Consider the following 27808-nt stretch of genomic DNA (forward strand, 5'->3'; position numbering starts at 1 on the left):
GTAACTAAGGCATCCAGAAAGCCTTGTCTAGAGGTCATCAACCCTCTTCCTGAAGATCTACTTCCCTGCATCTACCATGCAGCTCTCCACTCTCCCTCACCTACCGCTAATGCACCTGATCCAGCCAATCAAGGACTTCTGAAAAAGTTAATTTGCTGGAGTAAGTGTGGCAGATTCTGGATGGAACTAGACTAGACTCTGCAGGAAAATAGATTTTCAGGTCCGGGTTGGTGACTATTGGCCTTGATCTCATGAAATTGCTTCCACCCATTGGAAATCAAAACGTGATTGGTTGATTTCATGGTCACTTGCAAATGATGTTAGTAGTTCATTTAATAACTAACAGAAACATTTAATAACTAACATTTACTAATAAATAACAGAAATCTGTATGTAAAATGTATAGCTATGTATTTTTTATTTTAAAGAAATCATTAGGCCTTCTCTGAAGGCCTAGAAAGCCCTGGGCGTTCCCCACACATTTAATCTAATCAGCTTCAAACCTTTTAAAGTTGTTAAGTAACCTCAAATAGACTCGCCAGTGTGGTTTCTGACGCTGTGTGACGCATTGTACTTTCATCCAGTTTAATAGATAACATTGCTTAACTACAACCAGTAGTAGCAGCCATCTTGAAACCAGGCATTTGTTTCTCAAATGCTAGATTTTATTATGTCATTTGACATTTGGACTGACTTACGATACGTGTTCTCTAGGTGAAGTGTCACCAGTACTGGCCAAATGTGTCTGCAACTGGAACCTACAGCGGCTTTCAGGTGTCGTGTGTGTCTGAGGACGGGAATTCAGCGTACCTGCTCCGAGCTCTGACGCTCACACACCTGGAGGTAACACACACGTCCTTCATGGAGTGAATTAGAACTTTACATGTATCTGGTTTGCAGCAACTCAGTAGAAACTAAGCAGATTTATTTTAATGGAAACAGTCATTACACACGTAAATATCTGACAGGAAATAATGGCGTCCAACATGCCTTTTATCCCCTCGTTATGTCAGCACACATTTCAGCTGTTTAAGCCACCTTTGGGGCAAAAGATTTTCAGTGTGTGCTTTTAACAATAGTTCAGCAAGTCATATTATAAGAGTATTCTTAGGCAAAATCTTCTCTTCATTAGGGACACTTTAGCCTCTTTCACACATACCCTTTCATACAGAAATTCAATACTAAACAGGAATGGGTCAAGTTAAACAGAGTTGAAGTCCCTGTAACAATGCAAAGCTGGACGAGACCAACACTACTGTGCAAAAGTCTTAGACATCTGAGATAGTGATATTCAAAGCTGTTTACTTGGACAGTCAGTATGTCCTTAAAAACTCACATTAGAAAAATTATAAATAAAAAAACAATATATTATGATTGTGTGAGTATATTAGCTTAACCATTCCCAAAGCTCTCCAATAGCTAGTTTATCTAATCGATCCTTTATTAAATGAAGTGTGTCAAACCAATCTGAACGTCTTTGTTTACATCCTGTACCGGGCTCTGTGTGTGAAAGGGGCTTTTGTGATAAACATGAAGCTGAGAGCTGTCAAATATACCCAGAGTATTTGGAAAATATCTTTATCAACAAAATCTTTCAATATTTTCCTTTATTACTTGAAATGTTTAAAAAAACAAAGCAACATTGAGCTAAATTTTGATGGACAGTGTATGAATATCCCCTGTGTGCGTGTGTCTGTGTAGAGTAAAGAGGAGAGGCAGCTGTGTCAGATGCAGTACATGGCTTGGCCTGACCATGGTGTCCCAGATGACTCCACTGACTTCCTGAACTTTGTTAGTTTGGTGCGCAGCAAACGAGGCGACTCAGAGGAGCCTGTGGTGGTGCATTGCAGGTCAGAACCTGCTCAAAAACATTACTCTAATATTGCCACAACATTTTACACCTTTCACCAAGTTCATATGATCTACATGCACACCTGCTGACTTACGTTACAAACATAAACCTCACAAACATTAACGCATAACTTTATTTCAGCATAGGTTATGGATGTTTGGATTTGCTGATACACTGAACAATCTAAAATTTACTACTAAACCCCTTACAATATATTGAATAACATATTGAGTGATATACATTCAATTCACAGCACTGTGCAAAAGTACACCCTTGTTTGATAGGAGAAAATAAAGCTCCACTCTTGCTTCAGGTCTGAAAAATCCACAGGTTTTTTTCAGTCTATCCTTCCACTGTGAGAAAAAAGTCAACACTATGGGTCTGAAAGATTGTGTAACTGTCAAGAAGCCCTTACTGAGAAAAAGAAATTTGCAAATCACACAGGTACTGGTGTGCTAATAACAATGGACTGGCCACCGTAGAGTTTCAGTGAATTTGTTTGGGATTACTTGGATCATGGGAAGCACAAAATGCAATCAACTTCTAATACTGAACTTTGGAGGAGTACAAAAAATATCCCTGCAGATTTTTTTTTTAAAAAGTGAAACGTATTTTACATTTAGTTATTTAGGCTTCTGTGTAATTTTCTGTTTAAATCTATTCTGTCATTTTCGTGATGCTGAAAAAAACTTAATGGCTGTTTTGACTGGAAATAAATAAAGGGTGGCTTTTGACTTTTACACAGTACTGTACATTCAATTATTTAAATGTAATCACATAATTAAGTTACATACATAATTACACACAAAATTAGTTTACATTCTATACTGCCAGATTAAATTCTGACTGTTTCTGTTTCAGTGTCAAAAATGACTTTCTGCGAAACAAGAAATTCAAGAAGCAACTTTACATTTTTTTAAATTCAAATTATAATCTCCTCTTCTACTTCCAAGCATAATGTAGTATTGATGGAAAGCTTAGAATCTGCACAAAACATCTTCAGATTCATTAAAAGTTAGTGTGCTGCAATAGCATCTTAATGTCAGCGATAACTCATAATTCTACAGGCTTATGGCTTTTTACAAATACAGCTCTATGTTGTTAATGATAGTAAATGGAAGCAGATGTTGATTCAGTGTCAAACTAGCCACTTCTTTATTGACCCATAACTTCACTTTCTCCTCGTGCAGTGCTGGGATTGGTCGGACGGGGGTTCTCATCACCATGGAGACAGCGATGTGTCTGATAGAGCGAAGCCAGTCTGTGTATCCGTTAGACATTGTACGAACCATGAGAGACCAGCGGGCCATGATGATTCAAACTCCAGTGAGTGCAAAATCACTGTGTGTTATACAATTTCTGTACATCTTGTACATTTTCAGTAGTTAGGATTCTACAGACGCTCGCCTTTGCATAGCGGTAGTACTTGCACTATTTGTATCATAAGTGCACAGTCTAGTGCGGCCCAGAGGAGGAGGGCTCTGCTTTTGATTCAAGGTTCCTCTTGTTTTTTCCTCATGCAATTAGGGAGTTTTTCCTGCCACTGTCGCCCTCAGCAGATTTCTGTAAAACTGTTTTGGGGCAATGCTATTGCTGTGTTAGTCAGCTGGACTGCTCTGTAGCTAACAATGACGAGTTTGCTTTTATGTTAATATTAATTTGATTCCCAAAAAAACAACATTGTATCAGTCCCAACAGTGTGACCTTTCACATGCGTATGAAAAAATATTTGAGAATAATGATGCAGATGTAAATATAGATATCTTGAGTTGTTTGCTACAGTTTCTCACTACTTTGAATGGGATGTTTGGCAGCTTTCTGTAAAGCTTGTTCAACCTTGAATGTATGTGTGTGTGTCTGTTGAACACAATCAGAGAGTAACCTAATTAAATTTCAACAGTTTAAAGTAAAAGTACTAGGCCACATGTATGTACGAATGCAGCTGCAGTACAGCAACCATAATATCCACAATGTCCCTGCATTTCACATTGGATTTACTGCAGCTTATCAGAGGAAAATTGACACAAAACCAGCTGCCGCAAGTTGTCCAAACTTTTGTACAAGCAGAATATGTAAACGGTATGTAACAATATGTAATATCTCCACCCACTTTTTGCACAACCCTCCCACATTTGCATAGTCCTCTCTTAAATGTATATGCATGAGGACGTTTTGTAGGTTTTTTTGTGTTTTACCATGCACACAGTTTTGTACATAAACTGTGGGCAGAATGTGTCCAATTTGCACCTGACTTTGGTCCACTGTCTGTGGCTGTGGCAACCTGGCTTTATCATGTTCATCACTTGAACAATTGATTTTAATATCTTTTTGATTTTTTTGTCTCTTTTCTGCAGAGCCAGTACAGGTTTGTTTGCGAGGCCATTCTGAGAGTGTACGATGAGGAGATGGTGAAGCCGCTGGAGCCGCCGGAGCCACCAACCTGCGAACCAGAGGACTAAAGAGTTGCCCTTTCCCAGGCTCCTCTGCTGTACCACTACTGCCTGTGACAACTGCAGCCAGCTCTTCTTTGCCCCCTGCTGGATGCCAGCGGAACTGATGCCTGCAAACTGGAACACAGGCGACAAAGCACTATTTGCACTTTATGTTAACAAACAACGACTTAAGGGGATTTAGTAGAAAGACAAATGCATCAGGTTATTGCATAATCATCCATTTATAACAACGATAAACGTTCAGGGTGGAAATAAAAAAACTTAATAGAACAAAAGATGATATGCTGACTTGCTGTAGTGCCATACACTGAAATGAGCCACAGTTCAAGCAGGATCCAACTCACAAAAACAGCATTTCCTGTTTTTAAGGCTATTTATGATTTTGTTATGTGTTTAAAGGGCCCTTACCCTCCCCATGCTCTCTATTGCCCCAGTAAATCTCTTGGTACTTGAAGCTGTCAAGAGTCTAAAATCCTCCCTTGAGGAGTCCTGCGAAAGTACTCTGTGAGAAATCTGAGTATTCAGCTTTTGACGGTACTCTTTTTCTTCATTCAACTTCTGAGGCCTCGAAAAACAAGACAGTACTACTGCTTTGACATGCACTGTTTTTCCTCTAGAGCCCATTGCGTGTCTATCTAGGGCTGGAGCCATTGTAAAACTGTTAAATCCATATACAGGTTTAGGCCAGCAGTTAGGAATCCAGCTACTGTATACAGTGTGAAAAAATAATGTGAAGATGTGCTGCTGTACGTGTGACATTTGCCTACAAGACACACCAGATCAGGCCGATTGCTTTGGCTTCCAGTTTTACAGTTTTTGGAGCACATGGTTCAGACATACAATGCCTTTCAATCTTCTAATCCTTTAGCTCCCCACCCAGCTGTTGGATTTCATCACCTACTCGGTCAACAGGAACTTTTGCGGCTTCGGCAGTGGAGCTCTTGTTTGCTTGTGTAAAGAAATTATGGAGCCTTCTGCGTTTCAGCATGTAATTTCTGTTCAGCGTTCAGATTGCTGATGAAGATGAGCTAGTCATACCTGTTTTATTTTCATCTCTCATTTTGAAAACTCCCCACCCTGCCCCATAGCTTTGGCTTTAGTACTGAAAAGTTTGTGCTTCAGAGCACTTCAGGCTTTCCAAAATGCTACATTGTTTTCTGCCAGTGCATAAGTGTCTGAAAAGGTAGGCCAACTCCCGCTTTCACCTGCTATCTTACATCTGTACACTTACCCTTTAACCTGTCTAACTAAGGGAAAAGTGCTGCTTCTGTACTTGGCTAGCTCAAATAAAGACCCTCTGTCTGCTTCAGGTAAAGGTGCTACAGGCCCCACCCCTCTATCTGGCTAAGGCAAAGGTGTCCCCTGCACCTGGCCAACTGAGATAATGGTGGCATAGGCCCCATCTCTGTTTCTGGCCAACTAAAGTAAAGGTGCTATAGGCCTGACCCTGTATCTGCTTCAGGTAAAGGTGCTATAGGCCCCACCCATTTACCTGTTGTAATAAGATAAAGATAATATAGGTCCCACCCCTCTATCTCGCTAAAGTAAAGGTGCTAAAAGCATTTTCCCTGCACCTGGCCAACAGAGATAAAAGTGGCATAGGCCCCATCTCTCTATCTGGCGGTTCTACAGGCCCCACCCCTTTACCTGTCATAATAAGGTAAAGATGCTATAGATCCCAGCCCTCTGTCTGGCTGACTAAGGCCCTGCTCCTGTACCAACTGAGATAAAGGTGGCATAGGCCCCATCTTTGTATCTGGCCAACTAAAGTAAAGTCACTATAGGTCCCACCCATGTACCTGGCTAACTAACGTAAAAGTGCTAAAGGCCCCAACCCTTTACCTATCTGAAGCAGGTAAAGATACGGATAGGTCCCACCCCTGTACTTGGCTAGCTGAGGTAAAGGTGCTAAAAGCCTTGCTCCTTTACCTGGCTAACTAAAGTAAAGGTGCTACAGGCCCCACCCCTTTCCCTGTCTAAGGTAAAGATACTTATAGGTCCCACCCTTGTACCTGGCTAACAAAGGTAAAGGTATTAAAGGCCCCAGCCCTCTACTGCTCGAACTAATGTAAAGATACTTAGAGGTCCCACCCTTGTACCTGGCTAACTAAGGTAAAGGTGCTTAAAGCCCAACCCCTTTACCTGTATAACTAATGTAAAGATACTGTAGGTCCCACCCCCTTGCCTGGCCATTTAAGTTGCTAAGGTGCTAAAGGCCCCACCCCTTTACCTGGCTAACTAAGGTTAAGGTGCTATAGGCTAAACCTTGCACTTCCTTCAGGTAAAGGTGCTACATAGACTCTGCCCCTGTACCTGTTTCAGGTGAAGGTGCTATATAAGCTCTGCCCTAGTACCTGCTTCAGATAAAGGTTCTCCCAGCCCTGTTCCTGTACCTATGGACTTTTTACCTGGCTAACTAAGGTAAATGTGCTGGATGCCCCATCCCTGTTCCTGGTAAAGGTGTTGCACACTCTGCCCCTATATCCAGATATTTGGGGTTGGAAAGATCTGCACTCTGCAGGCAGAGACAGATCCTCTTACCCACATTACTCAAATCAACTTTTAGTGTCATTGTTTAATTTTTTGTAAAATTCACCCACACATTGCTTCTATGTGTCTGACTGTAAATGTGTATTTTGGCTGTATATCTCTGTTGGGCCCAGATGTTATCTGTATTACGCAAGAAATTCACTTTGTCCTTAATCTCCCTTTGAAGGAATTGGAAAAATGATGTGACCAACTACTGTTTACTTTAAATTGAGTCCTTAACAATCCTCTTTACTCTTATTTCATCCATCCTCCCTGCTCTATATTAACAAAGGCATTCCACACTGTATAAGGGACTTGGCTTCCAGGACCAATGCGTTTTTCACCCTAATGAATGTCCATCAAGCCAATACGCGAGCTTCCGTGTGTGTTGTGATGACTCTTGAGCTATAGATTTGCTATTGATATTGTGTTGGGACGATGGTATTTTTGTATTTTAAAGAAAAAAAAAAAACATGGACGGCACTTTGCAGCTGACTGCAGTAGCCAGTCGTGCTACTTGTTCTTACTGTAGTTACGGAAGATGGGAGTCATGTTGAAATTATATTTATGTTGAAAATTTGTTAAATAGAGACACCTGTAGGGGAAACTATTAACTACATAGTGTCACCTGTTACATATTTGTAAATATGTTGTTATATATTAAAAGTGTTCTGAAAAGATTATAGTTGTCATTTATGGCTTATGTAGGCTACGACCTGCCAACAGATAGTAGGTTACAGATAAATGTCTTGCTTATGAGGTGGGACAGCACTATGTCATGATGTTCACCCCAGTAAACTGCTGATCATAAAATTCAAACACACAATTCCCAGACACTTTATTTAAAACAGCCACCAAACAGGGATGTTATATTTGCTGTTAAAGCAGAAAATCCATATTTATGAATCCTGTGCCTTGATTTATGAAACAGATATAAAATAATGTTTGATTCATCTAAAAGAGACTCATATTTACCTTTACTCTGTGACTCTACAGTAGCTTGGTCTCCATAGTGTATTTATGTGTATTTTGCCATATTGAATAAAAAATGAAAAATGTAATAGAATCACTGAGCATATAATAACTGCCAGTACAAATAACTGGGGGGGTTCAATTCCATATTAATACCTATGGTTTCGGAATGGGATGCTCAACAAGCTCATACAAATGTGACTGTCGGATGTCCACATACTTTTGGCAACATAGTGTAGATGGAACTCATAAGGCAAACTGAGTGAAAGTACAAAGTAGGTGTATCTAATAAAGTCTAATAATCTAGCCATCGGACTGAAATTAGGTGGAAAGGGCATAGATGTTGTAGGACAACAATGCCTTCTCTTTGTGTCAAAAATCATCTCAATCATTTTATAAAGCACATCCCAATGAAGCAACACAAATATGAAGTTGTAATTGTATTGATTAGATGTGCAATTCAGATAAATGCTTTTTAATTTCAATTAGTTTTCCAAAAGTTCCTTGAACTCAAGGAAAAGCCTCCATCACAGCTATGTAGAATACTTTATTGATGCTTGGAGAAGGCATATCCTACAGTCTCACAGCTTTACAAAAATGCTATAATGCACCTTGTAACTGGAGAAACTTTGGTACTAATTTCTGTAAGTACACCAGTTTATTCAGTTGCAGAAAATAGTACTGAAGTTTCTCCAGTTGCAAGGTGCATTATGGCATTTTGATCCACTCTGTGTGCGTTGTATCTATAAGTATGGGACACAATGGAATAAACAAGATTTTACAAAAAAATATTAGCAACTGTATGCAGTATTTCCGCTTTTATTACAAGGTTGATGAGTAAATAAATTAGGAAAAGATGAGTAAATAAATTAGGTGAAGAGCAGGATAATACCTACTACATTAAGATACAGTCCTTAGTGAAGTGTGAACTGGCTGGCACTTTCTTCTGTTATAAGGTGAAATACGGTAATTTTCTGGACAGCCACATTTGTAGCTTCCTCTCTGGTTTATGCAGAAGTGGGAACAGCCCCCATTCTTCAGTGTGCATTCATTTATATCTGAGGAAGAGGAAGAGAAAAGGCAGTGTTCTTCAAAAATCAGTGGAATCATTCAGCATTTCTGGTCATTCATCTAAAAGCGTTTCTGATTTTTGCGTAAACTGGCAGCTCTTGGCGTCATTTGTCAGATATTCTGCCATTTGTTGGTGCCTTCAGCTCAGTTGAGCTGTATGTGAACTGACCCTTGCAGTGAAATCCGTCTGGATGCTGTGTGAATCCCCGTGGGCAAACGCAGTGGTGTGTACCTGGCAGGTTGACACACTTCCATTCACACCTGTCCTGCTGGTCCTGTTGCTTCTGCTCCATCTCCTCACACTCATCAATATCTGAAATGGATTCACACACTCACAAAGACACTATGACAGGTTCAAGCCTAGCACGTCTTACATCTTACTGAGGTTTCAGTCATTCAAATTGCTTTCTACTATTTTTCTACTACTATTTCTATTGCAAAATTAGTATACCAAGAACGCAATGGCCTTCGTTACTGTCTATTAAATTCTGACAACACACAGAATCAGCCTACATGGAAATTTATTTTGGCTGATCTGTGTTGCAATTTTCTGACCTAAATAATGTGAGTCAGGTAAGTTGTCATGGTATTTCCAGTCCCCTTTGAATTGGTCCTCTCACTCTTCCTGCTAATTGTGAACACTTGTTTGTGATTTTACAGGACTAACTCTATAAACTGATGAACTAAACCATTATGACCACTCACAGATGAAGCAAATACCGCTGATTATCTCGTAACAATGGCACAGGTCAAGGTGTGGGATGTCAAATCTCGCAGTTGACATGTTGGATGGGCAGGTGTGAAGACCTGAGTGACTCTGACAAGGGCCAAATTGTTATTGCCAGAGCAGGATGCTTTCAATCAGCAGTCTTCTGAAGAAAGACAAACCACAATCTGGCGACAGGGTCTTGAACACTTAAGGCTCATCGATATGCAACTAAGGCTATCCCTTCTGGTCCAAACTGACAGAAGGGCTACAGTGCTGCCCTGCTGCAGTCAATGCTAACCCCTGTCCTTCTTCAAGAGTGCCTGCAGCAGGCACACAATCGTGGGCACTGGACCTTGGAGCAATGAAAGACGATCGCCTGGTTGCTGAGTCCCATTTTTGTTTACCTGGATAAATGATGGCATCAAGATGCACTGTGGGAAGTAGGCAAGCCGGTGGAGTAAGTGTGAGGCTCTGGGCAATGTTCTGCTGGGAAACCCTGGATCCAGGCATTCATGTGGATGCATGCCACCTACCAAACATGGTTTGAGGAACATGATGAAGTGTTCAAGGTGTTGCCCTGGCTGCCAAATTCCCCAGATCTCTGATCAAGCATCTGTGGGATGTGCTGGAACAACAAGCCCTATCTGCAACAGCTCCACCTCACAACTTACAGGACTTAAAGAATCTGCTCCTAATGTCTTGGTGCCAGATACCACAGGGCACCTTCAGAGGTCTTCTAGAGTCCATGCCTCAGTGGGTCTGAGCTGTTTTCGCAGCATGTGGAGAACAAACAGCATAGTAGGCAGGTGGTCATAATGTTTTGGCTCATCTGTGCATATTTGTTTTATTTTTGTTTTAAAAACTCAGTTAATACATAGAAATGCCAAGAAATGCCATATTTGTTTGTTCCCCGTAGAGGATGTTATTTTCACTTAGAAAAGAAACAAAACAGTATCATCGCCGTAGCCTAGTGGGCAATGCTAGCTGTGTTTTCTCTGTTTATTTCCTGTTAATTTTCCCTGTTTTGCTTTCTTGTGTGTTTCTGTTTTTATGTATTATGTCTTTGCTGCCTGCCTACCTGTGTTCTAACCCCTGCCTCTCTAAACAGTAGTGTTTCTAGGAACCGGCTCTTGAATAAAAGGAAAATTGCGCACATGCAGTCAGCACCTGCCTCGTGTTTGTAAAGTGATTGCATTCACAATGTATGTGAATGCTGATGCTACACCTGTACCAAAATGTTGTAGCATGACTCATTGTGCTAAATATCCAGACGCCTCTTTCTTTTAAAGTAACAGTAGCAATAATAATAATAACGCATTCATACAGCATTTTTCATACCTGTGTCAGCTCAAAGTTTAACAGTTCATTTTCTTCCATTCATAGTTACAGTACATAGTTTGGTAACAGCAATATAAGGGGAAAATGACAAATAAAAGAATATTAATGTAAATTAATGTAACGTATGAAGAAATAACATAAAAAGAGGTATAATTTTAATTTGAAGCTAATTTAACGAGATCTGTTTTCAAATGTTTCTTAAAAGTGTTTACTTTGAGCTTGACTGCCTAATAAAAGGTGAAGTTCCACAGTTTAAAACATAACAGAAAGAGCCTTTTCTAGCTGTAGAATATGTTGTGACATCAGCTGATTTGACTGGTAAGTCTGTCAACACAGTCATGATTTTCAGAAGAAATTTATTATTGTGTTTCTACAGTATAGCTATGAAAAATATTACATTTTCTTGATATGACATTACATAGAGGTAACGTAGAAAAAAGGCCCTAAGATTGAACTTTATGGGACTCCAAGAGAAATGTTAACATTTTTTGACAAATGATTTCCCAGTGAAACCCAACAATTCAGTCACTGAAATGTAAGCAAGCATAAGAACCAGGGATTGCGATGTCTATAATGCAAATATAGTTATTTTATGTATTTTCCAAAATGACCAGTAAAGCTACACATTGACTTTTAAATGCAATATTGGTAATGGTGAAATAGGGCAAATCCAAAAAATATGTTTTCTTTGGATGGTATTTTGCACAGCATAACACTAAACTAACACTGAACAGCTTAAAATGACATTTCAAAACAATCATAAAACCACTCTGAATTAATTTATTTACATCTTAACAATTTTATTGTGCAGTAGTTAAAGTATTCTGGGTTCCTGCCGTCTCTATCTTAAAGAGACATTCTGGCCTAAAAGTAATTTAGGTTTACTTATTTATGCTCGCAGGGCCCCTTAGTGGCTGGGGCCTTGGGCTGCAGCCCCTACAGCTTGGAAAACTTGGAAAAATGTTCAAAGTTTCCATGGTCTACCAGTGGTTGGTAAAAACTTGGAAAAATGTTCAAAGTTTTCATGGTCCACCAGTGGCTGGTACAAAAACTTGGAAAAATGTTCAAAGTTTTCATGGTCCACCAGTGGTTGGTAAAAACTTGGAAAAATGTTCAAAGTTTCTATGGTCTACCAGTGGTTGGTACAAAAACTTGGAAAAATGTTCAAAGTTTCTATGGTCTACCAGTGGCCGGTACAAAAACTTGGGAAAAATGTTCAAAGTTTCTATGGTCTACCAGTGGTTGGTAAAAACTTGGAAAAATGTTCAAAGTTTCTATGGTCTACCAGTGGTTGGTAAAAACTTGGAAAAATGTTCAAAGTTTTCTATGGTCTACCAGTGGTTGGTAAAAACTGGGAAAATTTTCAAAGTTTTCATGGTCCACCAGTGGTTGGTAAAAAAACTTGGAAAAATGTTCTAAGTATCCATGGTCTACCAGTTAATACAGCTTTGGTGGCAGCCCATTCTGACCCAGTTCTCTCTTGTTACAGTTGGACTACATCAACAAAGAGCTCTACACACTTGCAGTACATACCAATGCAGTGCTCTGTGGTTGAATTTTCCACTGCTGAATCAGAAAGTGGTTTCCTGTATCCTGGTGGACACGCTGAGACACAAGCCTTGCCATCCCCAGCTAGCTGGTTCCCATATGGACAGGTGCAGTGGAAAGAGCCTGGAGTATTCACACACGCGCTTGCGCACAGTCCGCGACCCCCATTTTCCATACATTCATCTATATCTGTAGAGAATGCCACAGTATAGACGTGCTGAATATCAACAAAAAAACACATAGGTGCACATGCATCTGTCCATCTGTCTCAACACTCTCAAACAAAGTATAGAGAGGTCATAGAAAAACATGTCTCACAAAAGCCCAGCACAGCAGGGAGATTAGAAATGAACTGCAACTGACCTGTACACTGTCCGTCTGTGATGTTCACACTGTACCCTGCAGGACATTGACAGTGAAAGCTGCCTGGCGTGTTAATGCAGCCAAACATACAACGCGATCTACCAGCAGGCAGTGCACACTCATTCACGTCTGCAATGAGATGCGTCACAAAAATCAGAAACAAGACTCCACAACAGGGCTGCCAAAAGTGCGGCTGGTAAGGTTTTGTTTTTAGGCTCCATTGTGAAAATGTCATACAGCATAACACATTTTTTGGATCATAAATATGACATATGTACATTTATGAGAACCAGGGAGAATGAAATTGGGACACACCTCTTAATCACTGAATTCAGTTTCAGTCCCATTGCTAGGGGTGTATAAAATCACCTTGCCATGCAGTCCGTCTTTAAAAACGTTTGTAAAAGAATGGGTCATTCTAAAGAGCTCATTTCGAGCATGGTACTGTAATAGGACGCCACCGTTGCCACTCTAGCATTAACATTCGCACAAAAACTGTGCGTCAGGAGCTTCATGGCATGGGTTTCCATGGCCGAGCAGCTGCATGCAAGTCTTACATCACCAAGCACAATGCCAACCGTCAGATGGAGTGGTATAAAGCACGCCGCCACTGGACTATGCAGTAGTGGAAACGTATTCTGTGCAGTGAGGAATCACACTTCTCTATTTGGCAGTCTGATGGACTAGTCTGGGTTTATATATATATACATATATATATATATACACACCAACCAGCAGCTACATCATTAAGCACACCTCCTTGTATCTTCACCCCATGCATGAGACTCTGGCAGCACTGGCCAGCTCCTTCAGTGACAAGCTGCTTCACCCCAAGTGTGTTGAAGGACCGCTATCGCAGGACCTACCTTCCTGCTGCTGTTAGACTGTACAACCAGCACTGCCGCCAGTAGAACCCCCTCCACCCCCCCATTAGACCTCACACACCTACAGAACATACTGTGAATTTATCACCTTTTCCTGTGTGCAATATGATCAACACTCCATGTGTAATACTTTTTTTTAGATATCTCCATAGTATAAATATTCTTTAGCTTTCTATTTATAATGTTTATATTGTTAACTCCTCACCATCCCATGTGTAATATAAACCAGTACCTCATGCGCAATACTCCATGTGAATTTCAGGCAAAAATATCCTTACAGTGTAAATATCTAAGCTTTTTATTTATTTATAATTCTTTATATTGTTATTTTTTTGTGAAGAATAGAGTTTGTATTTTTTATCTTGTTTTTTAATTTTAGTATTATATATATTGTCTATATAGTAACAAGTTACAAACTGTAAAAAAAACATGTTGCGTACTGTTTACTTAACTGCTTGTTAATTCTCTTCTCGTTACTTCTTTTCTTTTTCTTGAGTGCCTTGCTCACCCTTTGCTGCTGTAACACTGAGAATTTCCCCATTGTGGGACTAATAAAGAATTATCTTATCTTATCTTATGTTTTCTTATCTTATCTTATCTACCTATTGTGCATTTTATCAGCTCCACTGACCATATAGGTGCACTTTTTAGTTCTACAATTACAGACTGTAGTCCATCTGTTTCTCTGCATACTTTGTTAACCCACTGCAGGTACTATTTGGGTGGTGGATCAGTCTCAGCACTGCAGTGACACTGACATGGTGGTGGCGTGTTAGTGTGTGTTCCACTGGTACGAGTGGACCAGACACAGCAGTGTGAAAGGGGGTTAACAAAGTATGCAGAGAAACAGATGGACTACAGTCTGTAATTGTAGAACAACAAAGAGCAACTGTATGGTAAATGGAGCTGATAAAATGGACAATGAGTGTAGATACAAGGAGGTGTACTTAAAGAAGTGGCTGGTAGGTGTATATAGAAATTTTTCTCTGAAGCTTCACTTTAAGAAATCTAACAAGTGAGCAATTTGTCTCAAAATCATTCATTTATACTTCATTTTAACCACTTAAATTCTCAGGGACCCACTTTAATTCCTCACTCACATAAATTTCTCACTCTCAGATAAATTAAATATCAGCTTCATAGTAGTTACTGAATAATTCATAATAGTTTCTGAAAATAACTTCTAAGGATGACAGACTGAATAACAGACGTACAGTTTAAGGACTGAACTCTTAACATAGATCATTTTAGCAATGGTTTCATCCTTTATTCCTTTTTCTTTCTCTTTTCTCTCTTCTTTCCTTCATTTCTTTCTCTTGTTCTTCCTTCCTTCTCTTCCTTCATTTCTTTTTCTTCCTTCTTTATTTTCTTGCTTTTTCTTCCATCCTGTAATAATTCCTTTCTTTCTTTTCTTCTATTTGTACCTTCCTTTATTTTTTTTTCTTCCTTGCTTCCTTCCTTTTTCTTCCTTCTTCATTTTCTTTTTCTTCCATCCTTTTTCTTTTTCTTCTTTTTTACTTCCTTTCTGTCTTTCTTTTTTCTTTTCTGACTTGTTCTTCCATGTTTCCTTCCTTCCTATCCTTTTCTTCCTTTCTTTCTCTTCTTTCCTTCATTTCTTTTTCTTTTTCTTCCATTTTCGCTAACTTTCTTTTTCTTTCCTTCCTTCCTTTCTTTTATACACCTTCTTCTTTTTGTTCTTTCCTTTCTTTTTCTTCCATCTTTCTTTCTTTTTCTTTCTTTCTTTCTCTTTGGTCTTATATCAGTTTTTCCTTGCAAGCACTACATTTCCTTCTGGAAATGCAAATCTATTTTATTAAACTTAAGACAGAACAAGTGATCCTGCTGTTGGCTCAGACAAGTTTACACCTCTCTAAATCTTTCGCTTCTAATTACATCTGCGCATAAAAACATGAATAATCCCTGTTTTCACCTTCTCACATATTTCATTTAAAAATATATGCTTTAAGACAGAAGAGGGCAGACAGGATGATGGGTTTAAAGCTCACCGACACAGGACATCCTGTCTGCAGAGAGCTGGAATCCGGAGCTACAGCTGCACCTGTACGAGCCAAAGGTGTTTTCGCAGGCCTGCTGGCACTGGTGCAAGCCTTCCACACACTCATCCAGATCTAAGAACCACACGCATACATATACAAGCACCATGTCAGGAGCAGATTAAAGAGAACATGCTGACACAGCCACACACAAGAAAACAATATCAGAAGAAGGATGATTCTTGTAAAAATGTAATCTTCCCATTACCTCTGCTACAAACTGTCTGCAGTATCAACACTCCTTATCACTTCAATTTAAATTACAGGCTGAAATATTTATCCCAACCCAGCACGGGTTTGAATTTCACGTTTGGGTTCCCACAGCCTGCCTCTAACTTCTGCATTTCCCCCTGCTTTAGTTTTAATCCTATCTTTATCCTGCCTCTCTGGAGTCACCCACTCCAGATGTTGACAGAATTTGGCGCTGAGCTCCACAAGCTCATAAAAAAATAAAAATGTAACATATCCAATATAAGGAAAAACAGTTTTATGAACAGACATATACTACATTAGACACATCCAGTCTGATTTAAAGTCATCCCCTCCATGAAAGAATTCTCAATCCTGGAGCTTAAATTAACCTGCATATCACACACATTCCCTTTCCTTTCACACATACACACATTCTGTTTCATGCTGTTCCAAACAGCAGTCTCACTTTTCAATGAGTGCTAGTCCTCATTCGGAAAGCACACATCAACCCGAACCCATCATTTCTGTTAGTGAGAGAGATCAGAGACAGCTACTGCACAAAGCCCTGCTCCAGTGTGCTCTCCTGTGGCCCTATTACATACTGCAAACCACATGAGCAAGAGAGACTGTTTTTGAATCAAACACAGCGAGTCATATTCTATATTTCCTAATAAAAGGGCTGCCAGGGAGATACTTCTATGAATGAATAGTATATTTGTATGGGGGGGGAGAATAGCAGAATGTAGCAGAGCTGAAAACATTCTCATTAGCTATTTTAGAGCCCTGTTGCTAAAGTCCAGTACAAAAGAGATACTGTTTAACGTCATTGAATCAGTTGAATCAGCTCCAAACGTCTTATGTGACTTTTGAGTTGCTGAAGAACCAAAGGTAGAGTGGATGAAATATGAAGAACATATTTATTTAGTTTATCACCAACCTAGTACCATAAACTGTAGCCATGAAGGGAGGAATTTGGCAAGCAACAATGTTCAGATTCACTGTGCTGTCTAAATGTTCCTCACTGGATATCAGGGGCCCGAATGTGTACCAGAAAACATTTGCCACACCACCACCCTGCCACCACAAGGCTGCACTGTTCACACCTTCCAGGATGGCTCCAAGAACTTGCTGCTGCGCAGTCTGATTCCTCCAACAGCATGATGCAAAAAAGCCAGTTCTAATGCTCCTGTGCCTTGTGGAGATGTGCTTTCTTGTTCTTCACTGACATCAGCACCTGACATGGTCTTTGGCTCTTATAGCCTATTTGAGAGAAGTGGTGCATTCTGAGATGACACTGCACGCACCAATGTTGAATTCAAATACAGTTTGCCTGATTGTTTGCTTGATTCTCATCATTCTTTTTTGACCCGGTCTGATCCAAAAGCTATTTTTCTCCGCAGGACCACCAATCAGTTTCTTACTCTTTGCACAATTCTCAGTAAACCCTTGAAGCAGCTGTGTGTGAAAAGCCCACACAGACAGCCATTTGGGAGATGCTAGAACTGGCACTGTTAACACTATGTTTAATGTTACTAAGGTCACTCTTTTTCCTCTGTTCCAGCACTCAACTGAATACTAACTGATCTGCCTGGCTTATACCAGCACTGTGAATACATGACATGATTTTGAATATTATCTAAATATTAGCGAAGATTAGCTGTTGGGCATAATCCTACGCCCACACTTCAGTTATCGCTTCAATTAACTACACTTAGAGCCACAACAGGTACCTATGGATTCCACAGGTTCTACTGCAGATGTACTGAAGCTCTGCATGAGCTGTTTTCGGCAGATGTTTTAAAAGAACAGCAACAGAAGGCCCTGATTTGATTTGTTTGAACATGAGCAGTCTGTTTATGCACTTATGGGCTTTCAGAGGTATTCCCTTTCCTCCAAGCTCAATTAGTCATTTTCAAAGCTAAAAATAATGTGAATTAAAACTCATAGCGGGAGAAACCAAGTTGTTAAGTTGTTAGCAGCTGCTTTGTTTTCGAAAATGGTTTTATGTAGTCAGCTATATTTAATTTTACAAAATTAAAATTATTTTGAGTAACATGCCCAAAACTCCTTTGGTGCTAGGGCTGCTTGTTGTTGTAAAATCAGTGATTGTTGCTTTAAATGTATTGGGGAACACCCAAGAATTGCCGCTGCAAAATATGTCCCATACCTGCTGTGTCTTGCCTATGTGCCGCCACTCGAAGTTACAATAACACTATGCTGTGGGTCAAGAATTCAGAGCCTCAGGGCAACTCTCAGAAGAGACAGGACATGACTGAATTTAAGAGGCATTTAGCACTGAAACAAGAAGTTACAGCTGCTTCGTTAACAGATACATGTATGTAAAAATATGCTACAAACAGATGTTAAAAGGCCGCAATGACCCTGACACCTTAGAAACTAATGGGATGAGTGAAATGCAGTAAAATCATATGGAACATCCATTAGCCAAGCATCCGTAGGATAGAGTGCTGACCTAGGATTAGGGTGTATTCTGTCCATAGTAATGCTAGCCATTACTACTCTTTCTATAGTGATATTAGCCATTATGATGCCAAAAGAAATGGCATTTGTCCATGCATTTTAGTGCACAATTTCCATGTTTCTTTTAAAATTAAAATGTGCAAAATTGTGCTCTCTGTCAAAGATGTGTTAACTTATTTTCACCTAGACAATCAAATAAACACGTAATTTTACCAGGGCGCGCAAGCATTTGCATGCTGTATCTCTCACCTCGACAGGTGCGCTGGTCCTCCAGTAAAAGAAATCCAGCCTTGCAGTGGCACTCAGCTCGATTCTGCTCGTTCACATGGCACACCTGAGAGCACCCACCATTGTTCAAGGAGCATGGAGTTTCCTCTGCATGCAAGCAAAGACTGGGTTAAATCAGAAACGTCTATAACTTACAAGCTCCAAATGGATTCAGAATATATGGGGTTGAGAATGGCAATTAAGACATACTCTGAATTGCTGGCTACTCGCACTCATTTTATCAGGTATTATTATTATTATTATTAAGTGCCACCAATTTGATTACAACTCCTGGCAACCATATGGATAATGCTTCTCCATTTGTCGCTGCACAATTTTTCAACCCCGCCTTCTACCCAATGCATCAATGTAAAGATACCACCACAGGCTGTGAATGGTCCACCACCCAAATAATATCTGGTCAGTGTGGGTCTAATAAACTGTCTACTTAGCGTGCAAATCATGTTCCAGGACAACTGTTATTACTGCATTACTTAGTGGTCATGAAGACTGCTTACAGTGTGTTATTATCTGGTATTCAGGTTGAGGGGTCTAATGGTACACATCTACTTGCAATTTCACCTCACCCTATCCTATTCATACCAATGAAGAGCCCTGCTGTAGCTCCCTAGACCAGTCTTTGTCACAAAGAGCATACATTTAACTTTCTCTGAGGGTAGAGAAGAGAAACATGGCTCAATTTAACATCAGTGGACCCCTGGCAGTTTAACATAATAATGAAAATATGTAGTTGTATAGATATCTAGTGAAAGTGAAGATCTGAACAGAGGATGTTCAACTGGATAAAATTTACAATGTTCGAGCAGGAAGGCAAAATCTGAACCATAAGCTCTAAGGCTTGTGAAATTGAGAGAGCTAACCGTTTAACTTGTGTGGACAACTGATGCCTTCGTTTATGTAAGCATAATTTATTCTCATTGCAAGCTTCTGTGTTACATTGAAACAAATAAGAAACTGTCCCAGATATGTCTGACTTGGTTCCTTCATTTCCATAACAAACAACAAAGAAATACCCACCAGCAGTGAGCAGAGGGATTCAGCCTGGCAGAATGCAGCAATAAAAAGTGCACGAGCTTATGGGTTGAGTAGTTTATGCATTTTACTGTTACTAAAATTTATATAGTTTTTGAAGGACCGAGATGTTAATTCAAAAACTGACACTATCAGCCAGAATGAAAATGCATATTTAAAACCTTTTTATGACTATCTGTGCTTTAAAATGGGGTTTCAAATATCAAATAAGTCAACTTCATACTGCCCATCACACATTTACCATTTATCCTTTCATTATATCCTTATCCTTGCTTTATATGTAAACATATTCTTAATGGGCTTCCACATGATTATGTAATCGTTGGATGGCCTAAGGGATAACACTATCACCCCACCCACTGAAGACTGGTGTTCAATTTCTCCCAAGACGGGAACACTGCTATGCCAGTAACAACATTGTTTATGATCAGTTTTGCATCAAAGGGAAATCATTCATTACCTGATGCCTTATAATGACTTTCTATAATCATCAGGGGTATGACTGACCGGTTAGAGGTGACTGAAGAATAGTTAAGGTCGACCTGCATCAGAGATCATGACACATTTATGTTCCGTACCATGATGTGTTTTAAAATGAAACACAGCGTCAGGGAGAGTTTTAAAAACAACAAGTGGGGTTGTGGGAAGAAAGGGGGAATATTATTTATTTAATAATATGTAATATAATTTAATATTATTTTTCCCCCACCAGCAAGTGCATGATGATGTAATCAAAACTCAGACAATGTTTGTTAGAAGAATATGGGTAACAAGAAATTTTAAATTGTGCTTCATATGACCAGGGATATGAACTAACAAGGTAAAATAAAGCCTAAAATAAATAAAAAAAAAATAATTCAGCTTGACTTCAATCCCACCTGGCAAGTGGCCCTGACTTCATTTGGGTTTGAGGCACATGCTTTAAACTACATAAATTTGTCTGTAATTACTTTTCATTTACATAATGTGTGTTTTCATAATCAGACAATCCTATGTTAATTGCACTTACAATTTTGATTATTATACACAAATGGAAATCTAGTAAATTTTAATGAAATAGTCACCCACTTTCCTGAAGCTGGGTAGATGATGCCCTAAGTTAGGTGTCCTTATGGAACATTTTGCAAAATATCTTGTGTTTAAAGCTGCAGCGAGTGAATATTTTTGAAGAATGCAATTAGAAGCAGTTTTCAATTTTCTTTCTTCTATAGTACTTTGATATTACTATTGAAATTATAATAGTGAGGGTTCTGTGCATGAGTTTTAAGACTCAAGAAAGACAGAGATGTGTTCCATACAACAAGTCAAAAACGATTTATATCTGCCAGAAAGGCGAATCCGGAAATCCCTCTCAGCCTGGCCTAATGTATTTACCTTATGAGCCGTGGGCACTCCAAAAAAGAACTGGTTGAGTTCTCCTTTACGACAAATTGTCTAAAAACAGATGAGTGATGAGTGAGATTGCCTGAGCTATGGGGTATATACTGAAACTCAGACAGCACCTGTTAGATATTATCCTGTCCCTTTAAAGTGCTCAAAGTGATAAGCAGATGTGCAAATCCCTGCCATTATGAGGAGCATAATGAGTTAAACAGAGAAACTGGGGTCAATTGCCAACAGTAAACATGGCCTGTTTCCAGATCAGCCTGTTGAGTTAGAGATTCTAAAAGGCTTCCTCACATATTCGCACTATCGTTGTGCATAGAAATGTAATGGAGTGAAACCAAAAGAGAGAGGACGATTAAATGTGAGCGAAAGTAATCAAGGTTGCATTCCCATGTGAGGGAGGCAGAGAGAGAGAGAGGCAGAGGAGAGTATGCATAAGAGTGTAAATGCCTCTCCTGCCACTGAGTTTTATACCATAGCATAAATACACCACAATAGAGCCAAAATTCTACAAAGTCTCATTAATAATGATGCAGTGATGAATACAAAACGGCACATCCCTCATTCTAACTGACTGTATAACTCACGACAAAAAGAGAGGCTTCAGACTAATCCTGTCCCATCATCCTGGAAATAGTAAAAATAATGCATGTAATGATAAACCATTTTGGGACGCTTTAGGGACAATTAACATGCTAACGCCTAGCACTTAATGTCTGTATTATAGTATAATATAGTCATAAAATCATAAAGTCATCCAAGTCGTCCAAGCTCACCCTAAATACTGCTTGCATAACACTAATTTACAATAGCCTTTTATTGGGAACTCTTGTGTAATATTAGTATCAAACTATCAACTGTGTCAGGGTAACATATTTGGACCATTTAAGAACCATGTTGTACCTTTCAGGGTAGATTTACATTATACTCTTTTTCTGGCAGTGTATCTAGATAGCCAAGTAGATACCTAGTTATTAGTTTTTCGCTTGTCCTCCAGCCAAGTAGCTACCTAGCTAACATTAGTTTTTAGCTTGTTGTATCCTCATCTTACACTTGTCATTTGAGTAATTAATTCTCACCTTTGAAATGATGATGAAGATCATTACTAAAGTCATATGGCTACAATAAGTTACTCGACTTCCTGGTTATAATATCAGCTTTCTGTCTTCCTTCTGCTTTCATAAACGAATGAAAAGATTTTAAAACAAACATTTCAACATTTCAAAACAACCTCCACCTAAAAATCCACTCCAAAGCAGTTGTAGTTTTTTCTTTAACACACATCATCAGAAGTGAATTTTCCTAGTCTTGGAAAATTTCATTCTAGAGACTGATATTGTGATTGTTAATTTTTTCATGTTGGCTGATTTGTCCTTATTAAGTATTAGAGAGTGTATCACACACTGTTATTTATAACAATGGACAAAAGTACTGACAAAATTCAGGTTTCAATATGGCTGTTACGACTAATTTTAAACGATATACAATAGTATGTCATACAGTGTAGAAAACCACTCAAGTAAGTCTATTTGAGATTACTTAACTCAGTTTGACCTAAGTGTGTAATGATTAAGCCATGCAGTTTGCACAGTACAGATTGGTGAGGTCTTGGCTTCCAGTACGTGTATTATTATATTAGTCTTATAACTCGGTGCAAAACTGTAATTTTGCAAAACTATTCATATTTTTTTGTTGCACCGTTGCTTTAAGCAAAAAATATCTTATTGAGTTCTTATTCAAATCAGTGACTTACCAATGCACATGGGTGTGACTCCACTCCACTGCCCATCCTGCAGACAGTAGCTGTACACGTCCCCATTGGCCAGTGTGTAACCAGGGTAACAGGCATACTGGACATAATGCTTATACTGAAACGGGGCAGGGTTGACTATTGTTCGGAAATAGAACGTTCCGTGAGCAGGCAGGGGAGGGTAAGGGCACATGGGCCTGCGTTTTCTGGCTAAGAATCCTAGGATCTCTGAAGTGGTGAGAGTCAGATCGTGCCTAGTGGTGAAGTCCAGTGTTTGTTTAATTACAGTTTGGTTGTTTGTTGCATTTTCCTGGGTGTGACTGCTGATCATTGATGTTCTGTTTTTTAGAATAAGACCTGATGGACTAGAGCTTGCAGTTCTGATTCTGCCCAATCTTGATACTTCATTTAATTCTCCATCGATGTGACCAACCGACAGTTTATGAGCATCAATAGGCTCTGCAAAAACCTTATCCACATTTGTCTGCTCTCTTTCTCTGTTGATGTTTGGTGGATGCTGCAAATAAGGATCTTTAGTTGTAATAACATCTGGAGACCCTGTCAGGCGCAGGGCAGGGGCCAGCTGGGTGGCTGCTGTCAGCACTTCGGTCCTAAGGAGTAAATCTTCATCAGCCTCTGTTGCTGAACTTCCCTGAAAAGCAGGCTCTTCATCATGGATCACAGCAGGGATGAATGGAAGAGTACTGACCATAAAGGGTTTTGGAGAGGTTACTGAGGGAAGGGTTCCATTTTTAGGTACTGCTATGTCAGGAGAGCTGGTTGGAGAAAAAACACTATTTCGTTTCACTGTAACTGTAGCAATAGAGATGTCATCTCCTTCACTGGGAGAAGGCTGTATTGGTTTCTTGATATTATAAGATAATCCACTCTCCTTAATTTCTGGAGACCTTGTAGATGTATGCCCAATGAAGCCTATGGCAGGACTGCTTGTGTTGACTTGTGAATTAGATTTTGCTGCAACCATGTCGAGATCTTTTTTCCCTGATACACTCAGAACTGGCAAAGTTGTAAGCAAATATCTGTGATCCCTGGCTGTTGCTAAAGTGAAATGGTTTTCTCTCTCTTCTTTTCCATTGGGTGATGGAGAAAGCATTTGATCAAGCCGTTTAAATGACATTTGTGTTTCATGATCATATATGGTTAGAGCGACCATAGAAGATGTAGGCCCTGATAACAAGGGAGCAGGTGTTAGACTGTTTGTTGAGACTGTTGTGGTATCCACCGGTGTAGCAGCAGGTAGTGGTTGGACAAGAGGATCTACCATTTGGACTGGATTTCTCACAATGTGCAGTCTGGTGTCTTTAAGTCCCACAGTCCCTCTCTTACTTTGTGTAGTGGCTTTATCAGACCAGTGTTTCTTAGCAGCTTTTTCTTCTGGAGGTTTCCGGAGAACCTTCGGCACATCTCCAGTTAGGAAGGGGTTGGACTGAGGGACCCCAAGAAGGGAGGGTTTCAGAAATGTCTCTTTGGCGGCTGTGTTAGCAATAGTGTCGAAATGGCTCTTCAGACTGGGCAGACTGTTCGGGTTCAAGGATGTCTGCTTCAGCTGGAACGAGCTCATAATGTCTGACTCTGAAAACAGAAAAAACTGGTGCCTCTGTAGTGGCAAAATCACAAACTGACAAGACAAGTGCGGTGGCTGCTGATTAGGGTTACAGGAAAAACACTGCAGACTTCCTCAAAATATTCCAAGGAGCACTTTCACCAAAAGCATGCACAAAACTGCAGTTTTATTGCCCAGAACAACTGACAAAGTGACTAACTTTCCAAAGTGTTTCCAGTACATTTGATTTTTTTTGCATGGAGTACTATATAAAACTATATGCAAATAGTACTGTCTCACTTACTTGCCGAGATAGGTTTCAATCTATAAAACTTGGACAAAATGTACTAGAAGTATGTCTACAGCAGTTCTTGGTTAATTAGTGTATAATATGTCTGGTTAATTGACTGCATTGTCCTAATTATACACTACCATTCAAAGGAATCACTTTATTCAATAATAACTTACACAGAGCTGACTAAACTACTGTAAGCCAGCACTGCCCAAAGTGGGGCTGGTAGGCTAAAGATGGCCCATGAGGATATTTAATTTGGCCAGCCACACAGTTACCCTGATCCCACGCCATTTCCAAATGACATAACAATTAAATTTTTATATTAAACACACTGGGAACCAAAGGTCTGAGACCACTAATCAAAGTGCTTTTATTTTGCATTCCTTTATTGAATACAGCATTTTTAATTACAAATTATATTATCAGTATTACATTTGAGTGAAAAGCAAAATCTGAACATGACTTTTTGAATTGGTTAGTATTTGGTACATCCCCATTTTGCTTTAATGACAGCGTTTATGGATTCCACAAGCCTGTGCAAAAGTTCCAGATGAGTCCATCTGAGTCGTCTCAACATGTGCGTCAATGGAAGTCTGACCTTTTTATTCACTGACCTTAACAAAGTCATTGCCCATATTTGTTTAATTTCACTTTAAAAGCTAACCAAGAAATAGAGCAGAATCTTATTTCATAATCATAGTCATAATTTTTGGTTTAGGTTAAAAAACAAAAATTCAAAAACTTTGTTACTTAACAAAAAATATCCCAGATATATAGTAAACTTCAACTAAAGTAAGGTTTAACTTAACTTTCAAAACTTTCAAAACTTGATTTGAAGGCTTCATACCTCCTTTATTTCTATACCATTTTGTCATCAGGAAGTTATTAAATGATAAATAATATACTGTATTTACCTATTTACAGTAATTCCTTGGTTATCTGCCTGACATATGATCACCACTTTTCAAATACAAGGCATTCTAGAAATTAACTTTATTAAAATTTCTTTCTCAGTTTATACAGATTTTTCAGTCATTACATAATCATGCACAGCTGTGCTCATCATTCTGGACATATCTGAAAATGTTTAATGTACATTATTCTATTACTGTAGTACTCTATTAATCTGTTACATAAATCTATTAATTTGTATAGTTGTGGCATCATAACAGAGTCACTTTATATATGCACCGCCCACAAAACTGGTTTTATATTATTGCCCTGCTGAAAAAAACAGCAGATCCCTTGCTCATCTTAGCTGGTTTATGCTTGTTTATACTGGTCATGTTCATGCTGGTTGACCAATATACATTCAAAACACTACATATGCTGTATTTTCTAGCATGGTGAAAACAGTGTTTCAGTAGAACTTCTGAATGGTGATAGTTTTGAACAGTAGTGTACTCTGTTTACTCTGGTTGAGATCACATACCTTTACACACAGGCATGGTGCCGTTCCACCTCTTCCCTTTGCAGTAGAGCAGAGGGGAGCCGAAGAGCCTGAAGCCACTGTCACAGGTGAAGTGGACCACCGCGACATCGGGGGAAACCACCTTGCTGCCATGTAGGATCTCACCAGGGCTGGGGCATCCTGGAGCTAGGGTGGGAGATCAGAGAAGTGAAGTCACTGCCTGCGGACAGTAAAATGAACATAATTCAACAACCTGCATAAAGAATGTAATATATGCAGTATAATGACTGACCGACACACAGGGGTGGCTCTCTGGCCCATTGCCCAGACACACAGCTGCTAGTGCGGTAGCCGTGGATCCTGAAGCCTGGGTTACAACTGAATGTAACGTACAGCCCCCCGTAACGAAAAAACGTGCGACCGTTTTCAAGATGCCTGAAGCCACTGCAGCCATCATCTGCAAAGCCTTCATAAACACAGCGAGGTTAAACACACACATATTCACAAAACAGAAAAAATGAAATCAGTCATACTGAACATTTCCAAAGCATTTTTACCCCACCCCCTAAACCATAAACAAACAGAGCTGCTTCTTTCATTCATAATATAATGTTCAATCTAAAGAAATAAAAGAGCAAAACCTAATACAACTACCTAGGCAGATATTAGTAGATTGTAGTCTGATGACCAATACAGAGAGCTCAATTAGTGAGTTTCCCTCTTAGCCACCCTACCTGGAGCCAGTGCCCAGTGCAAGGTCAGCAGTGCCAGCAGCAGCGTAGCTCCAACAGACCCCATAGACATCTGGAGTGGCCCCTTGTGCTGTGATTGAACACTTTTCAGACAGACAGCAGAGTAGGAGGAATGCTGAAGAGATAGTAGAGAGGGGAGGAGAAAAGAGGGGAGGGGGGTAGACCAGAAAACACCCTACATCTTCAAATCTCTTTAATACACCTCTTGTCAAAGAAAAAAAAGCAGTGGAGTGCTGGGTATAACTTCAAAAAGTTACAGTCTTTCAAATATTGGTAATTATATAATATAATGTCATACGATGACTGGAAAATCAAGTTGGTTAACAGCTATGACTTACCATGTTTAAAATTTCTAAGTGTTTTAGTTATACAGTACTGCACTAAAGTCTGATACAAACCTGCATTTATTTGATTTCCAGTCAAATCAGTCATCAAATATTCATTTTTTAGCATCAGGAAAAAACAGAAAATATACATTTAACAGAAAATTGCATAGAGGACTAAAAGTAAACGTCATATAAAAAGATTTTGATGATTTCTGTTGGCCAAATAATTATGCAGAGATCCACACCTCCAAAATTCAGTCTTAGAAGTTGGTTGCATTTTCTGCTTCTCAGTAGTCACAAAATATTTAATGATGTTGAGTTCTAGGCTTTGTGATGGCTAGTCCATTGCTCTGAGAACACCAGAAGCTTCTGCATTTGGTTTGCAAATATTCTTCTTTCCTTTTCTCAGTAACAACATTAACAGCTTCTTGAGAGCTACACATTCTCTTAGACTCATAGCGTTTTCACAGTGGAAGAATAGGCAGAAACACTTGTGGATTTTGTTTATCTGATGGTGACAGGTTTGGTGGACTATCAGGTCAAAAACAGCTGTATATC

The 27808-nt window shown here is 39.4% G+C and overlaps 2 protein-coding genes across 4 annotated transcripts in view; one reads left to right on the forward strand and one right to left on the reverse strand.

The window, feature by feature from the left end:
* The window catches only part of ptpn4b (protein tyrosine phosphatase non-receptor type 4b), a 71522-nt gene extending 64007 nt beyond the window's left edge, over nt 1-7515 (forward strand). For all 3 annotated transcript variants that reach the window (XM_036561078.1, XM_036561077.1, XM_036561076.1), the window contains exons 24-27: nt 715-843; nt 1702-1850; nt 3043-3178; nt 4207-7515. In XM_036561078.1, coding sequence (XP_036416971.1) covers nt 715-843; nt 1702-1850; nt 3043-3178; nt 4207-4311 — 519 coding nt within the window. In that variant the 3' untranslated portion in view covers nt 4312-7515. The remainder of the gene's footprint in view (nt 1-714; nt 844-1701; nt 1851-3042; nt 3179-4206) is intronic.
* A 1090-nt stretch (nt 7516-8605) lies between these two features.
* Nucleotides 8606-27067, reverse strand: LOC118800908. The gene is made up of 10 exons (XM_036561072.1): nt 26907-27067; nt 26465-26638; nt 26194-26358; nt 22906-24495; nt 18696-18821; nt 15726-15848; nt 12836-12964; nt 12458-12661; nt 9047-9190; nt 8606-8864 (listed from the first exon to the last, which is right to left on the reverse strand). Exons 1-10 carry the CDS (start codon nt 26974-26976, stop codon nt 8707-8709), a joined length of 2883 nt encoding a protein of 960 aa, XP_036416965.1. The 5' UTR covers nt 26977-27067; the 3' UTR covers nt 8606-8706.
* Between the last annotated feature and the right edge of the window lie 741 nt (nt 27068-27808).

The sequence above is a fragment of the Colossoma macropomum genome, unplaced genomic scaffold, assembly GCF_904425465.1.
Source record: "Colossoma macropomum unplaced genomic scaffold, Colossoma_macropomum, whole genome shotgun sequence".
Classification (NCBI taxonomy): Eukaryota; Metazoa; Chordata; class Actinopteri; order Characiformes; family Serrasalmidae; genus Colossoma; species Colossoma macropomum.

Bases quoted from the DNA above. Each gene is read 5' to 3' on its own strand.
- LOC118800908 (XM_036561072.1), bottom strand. From the start codon at position 26,976: ATGTCTATGGGGTCTGTTGGAGCTACGCTGCTGCTGGCACTGCTGACC. The intron at 15,849-18,695 runs GTGAGAGATACA...TGTGGTTCTTAG, and splicing joins GGACCAGCGCACCTGTCGAG to ATCTGGATGAGTGTGTGGAA. The intron at 12,662-12,835 runs GTCAGTTGCAGT...CATTCTCTACAG, and splicing joins CACAGACGGACAGTGTACAG to ATATAGATGAATGTATGGAA.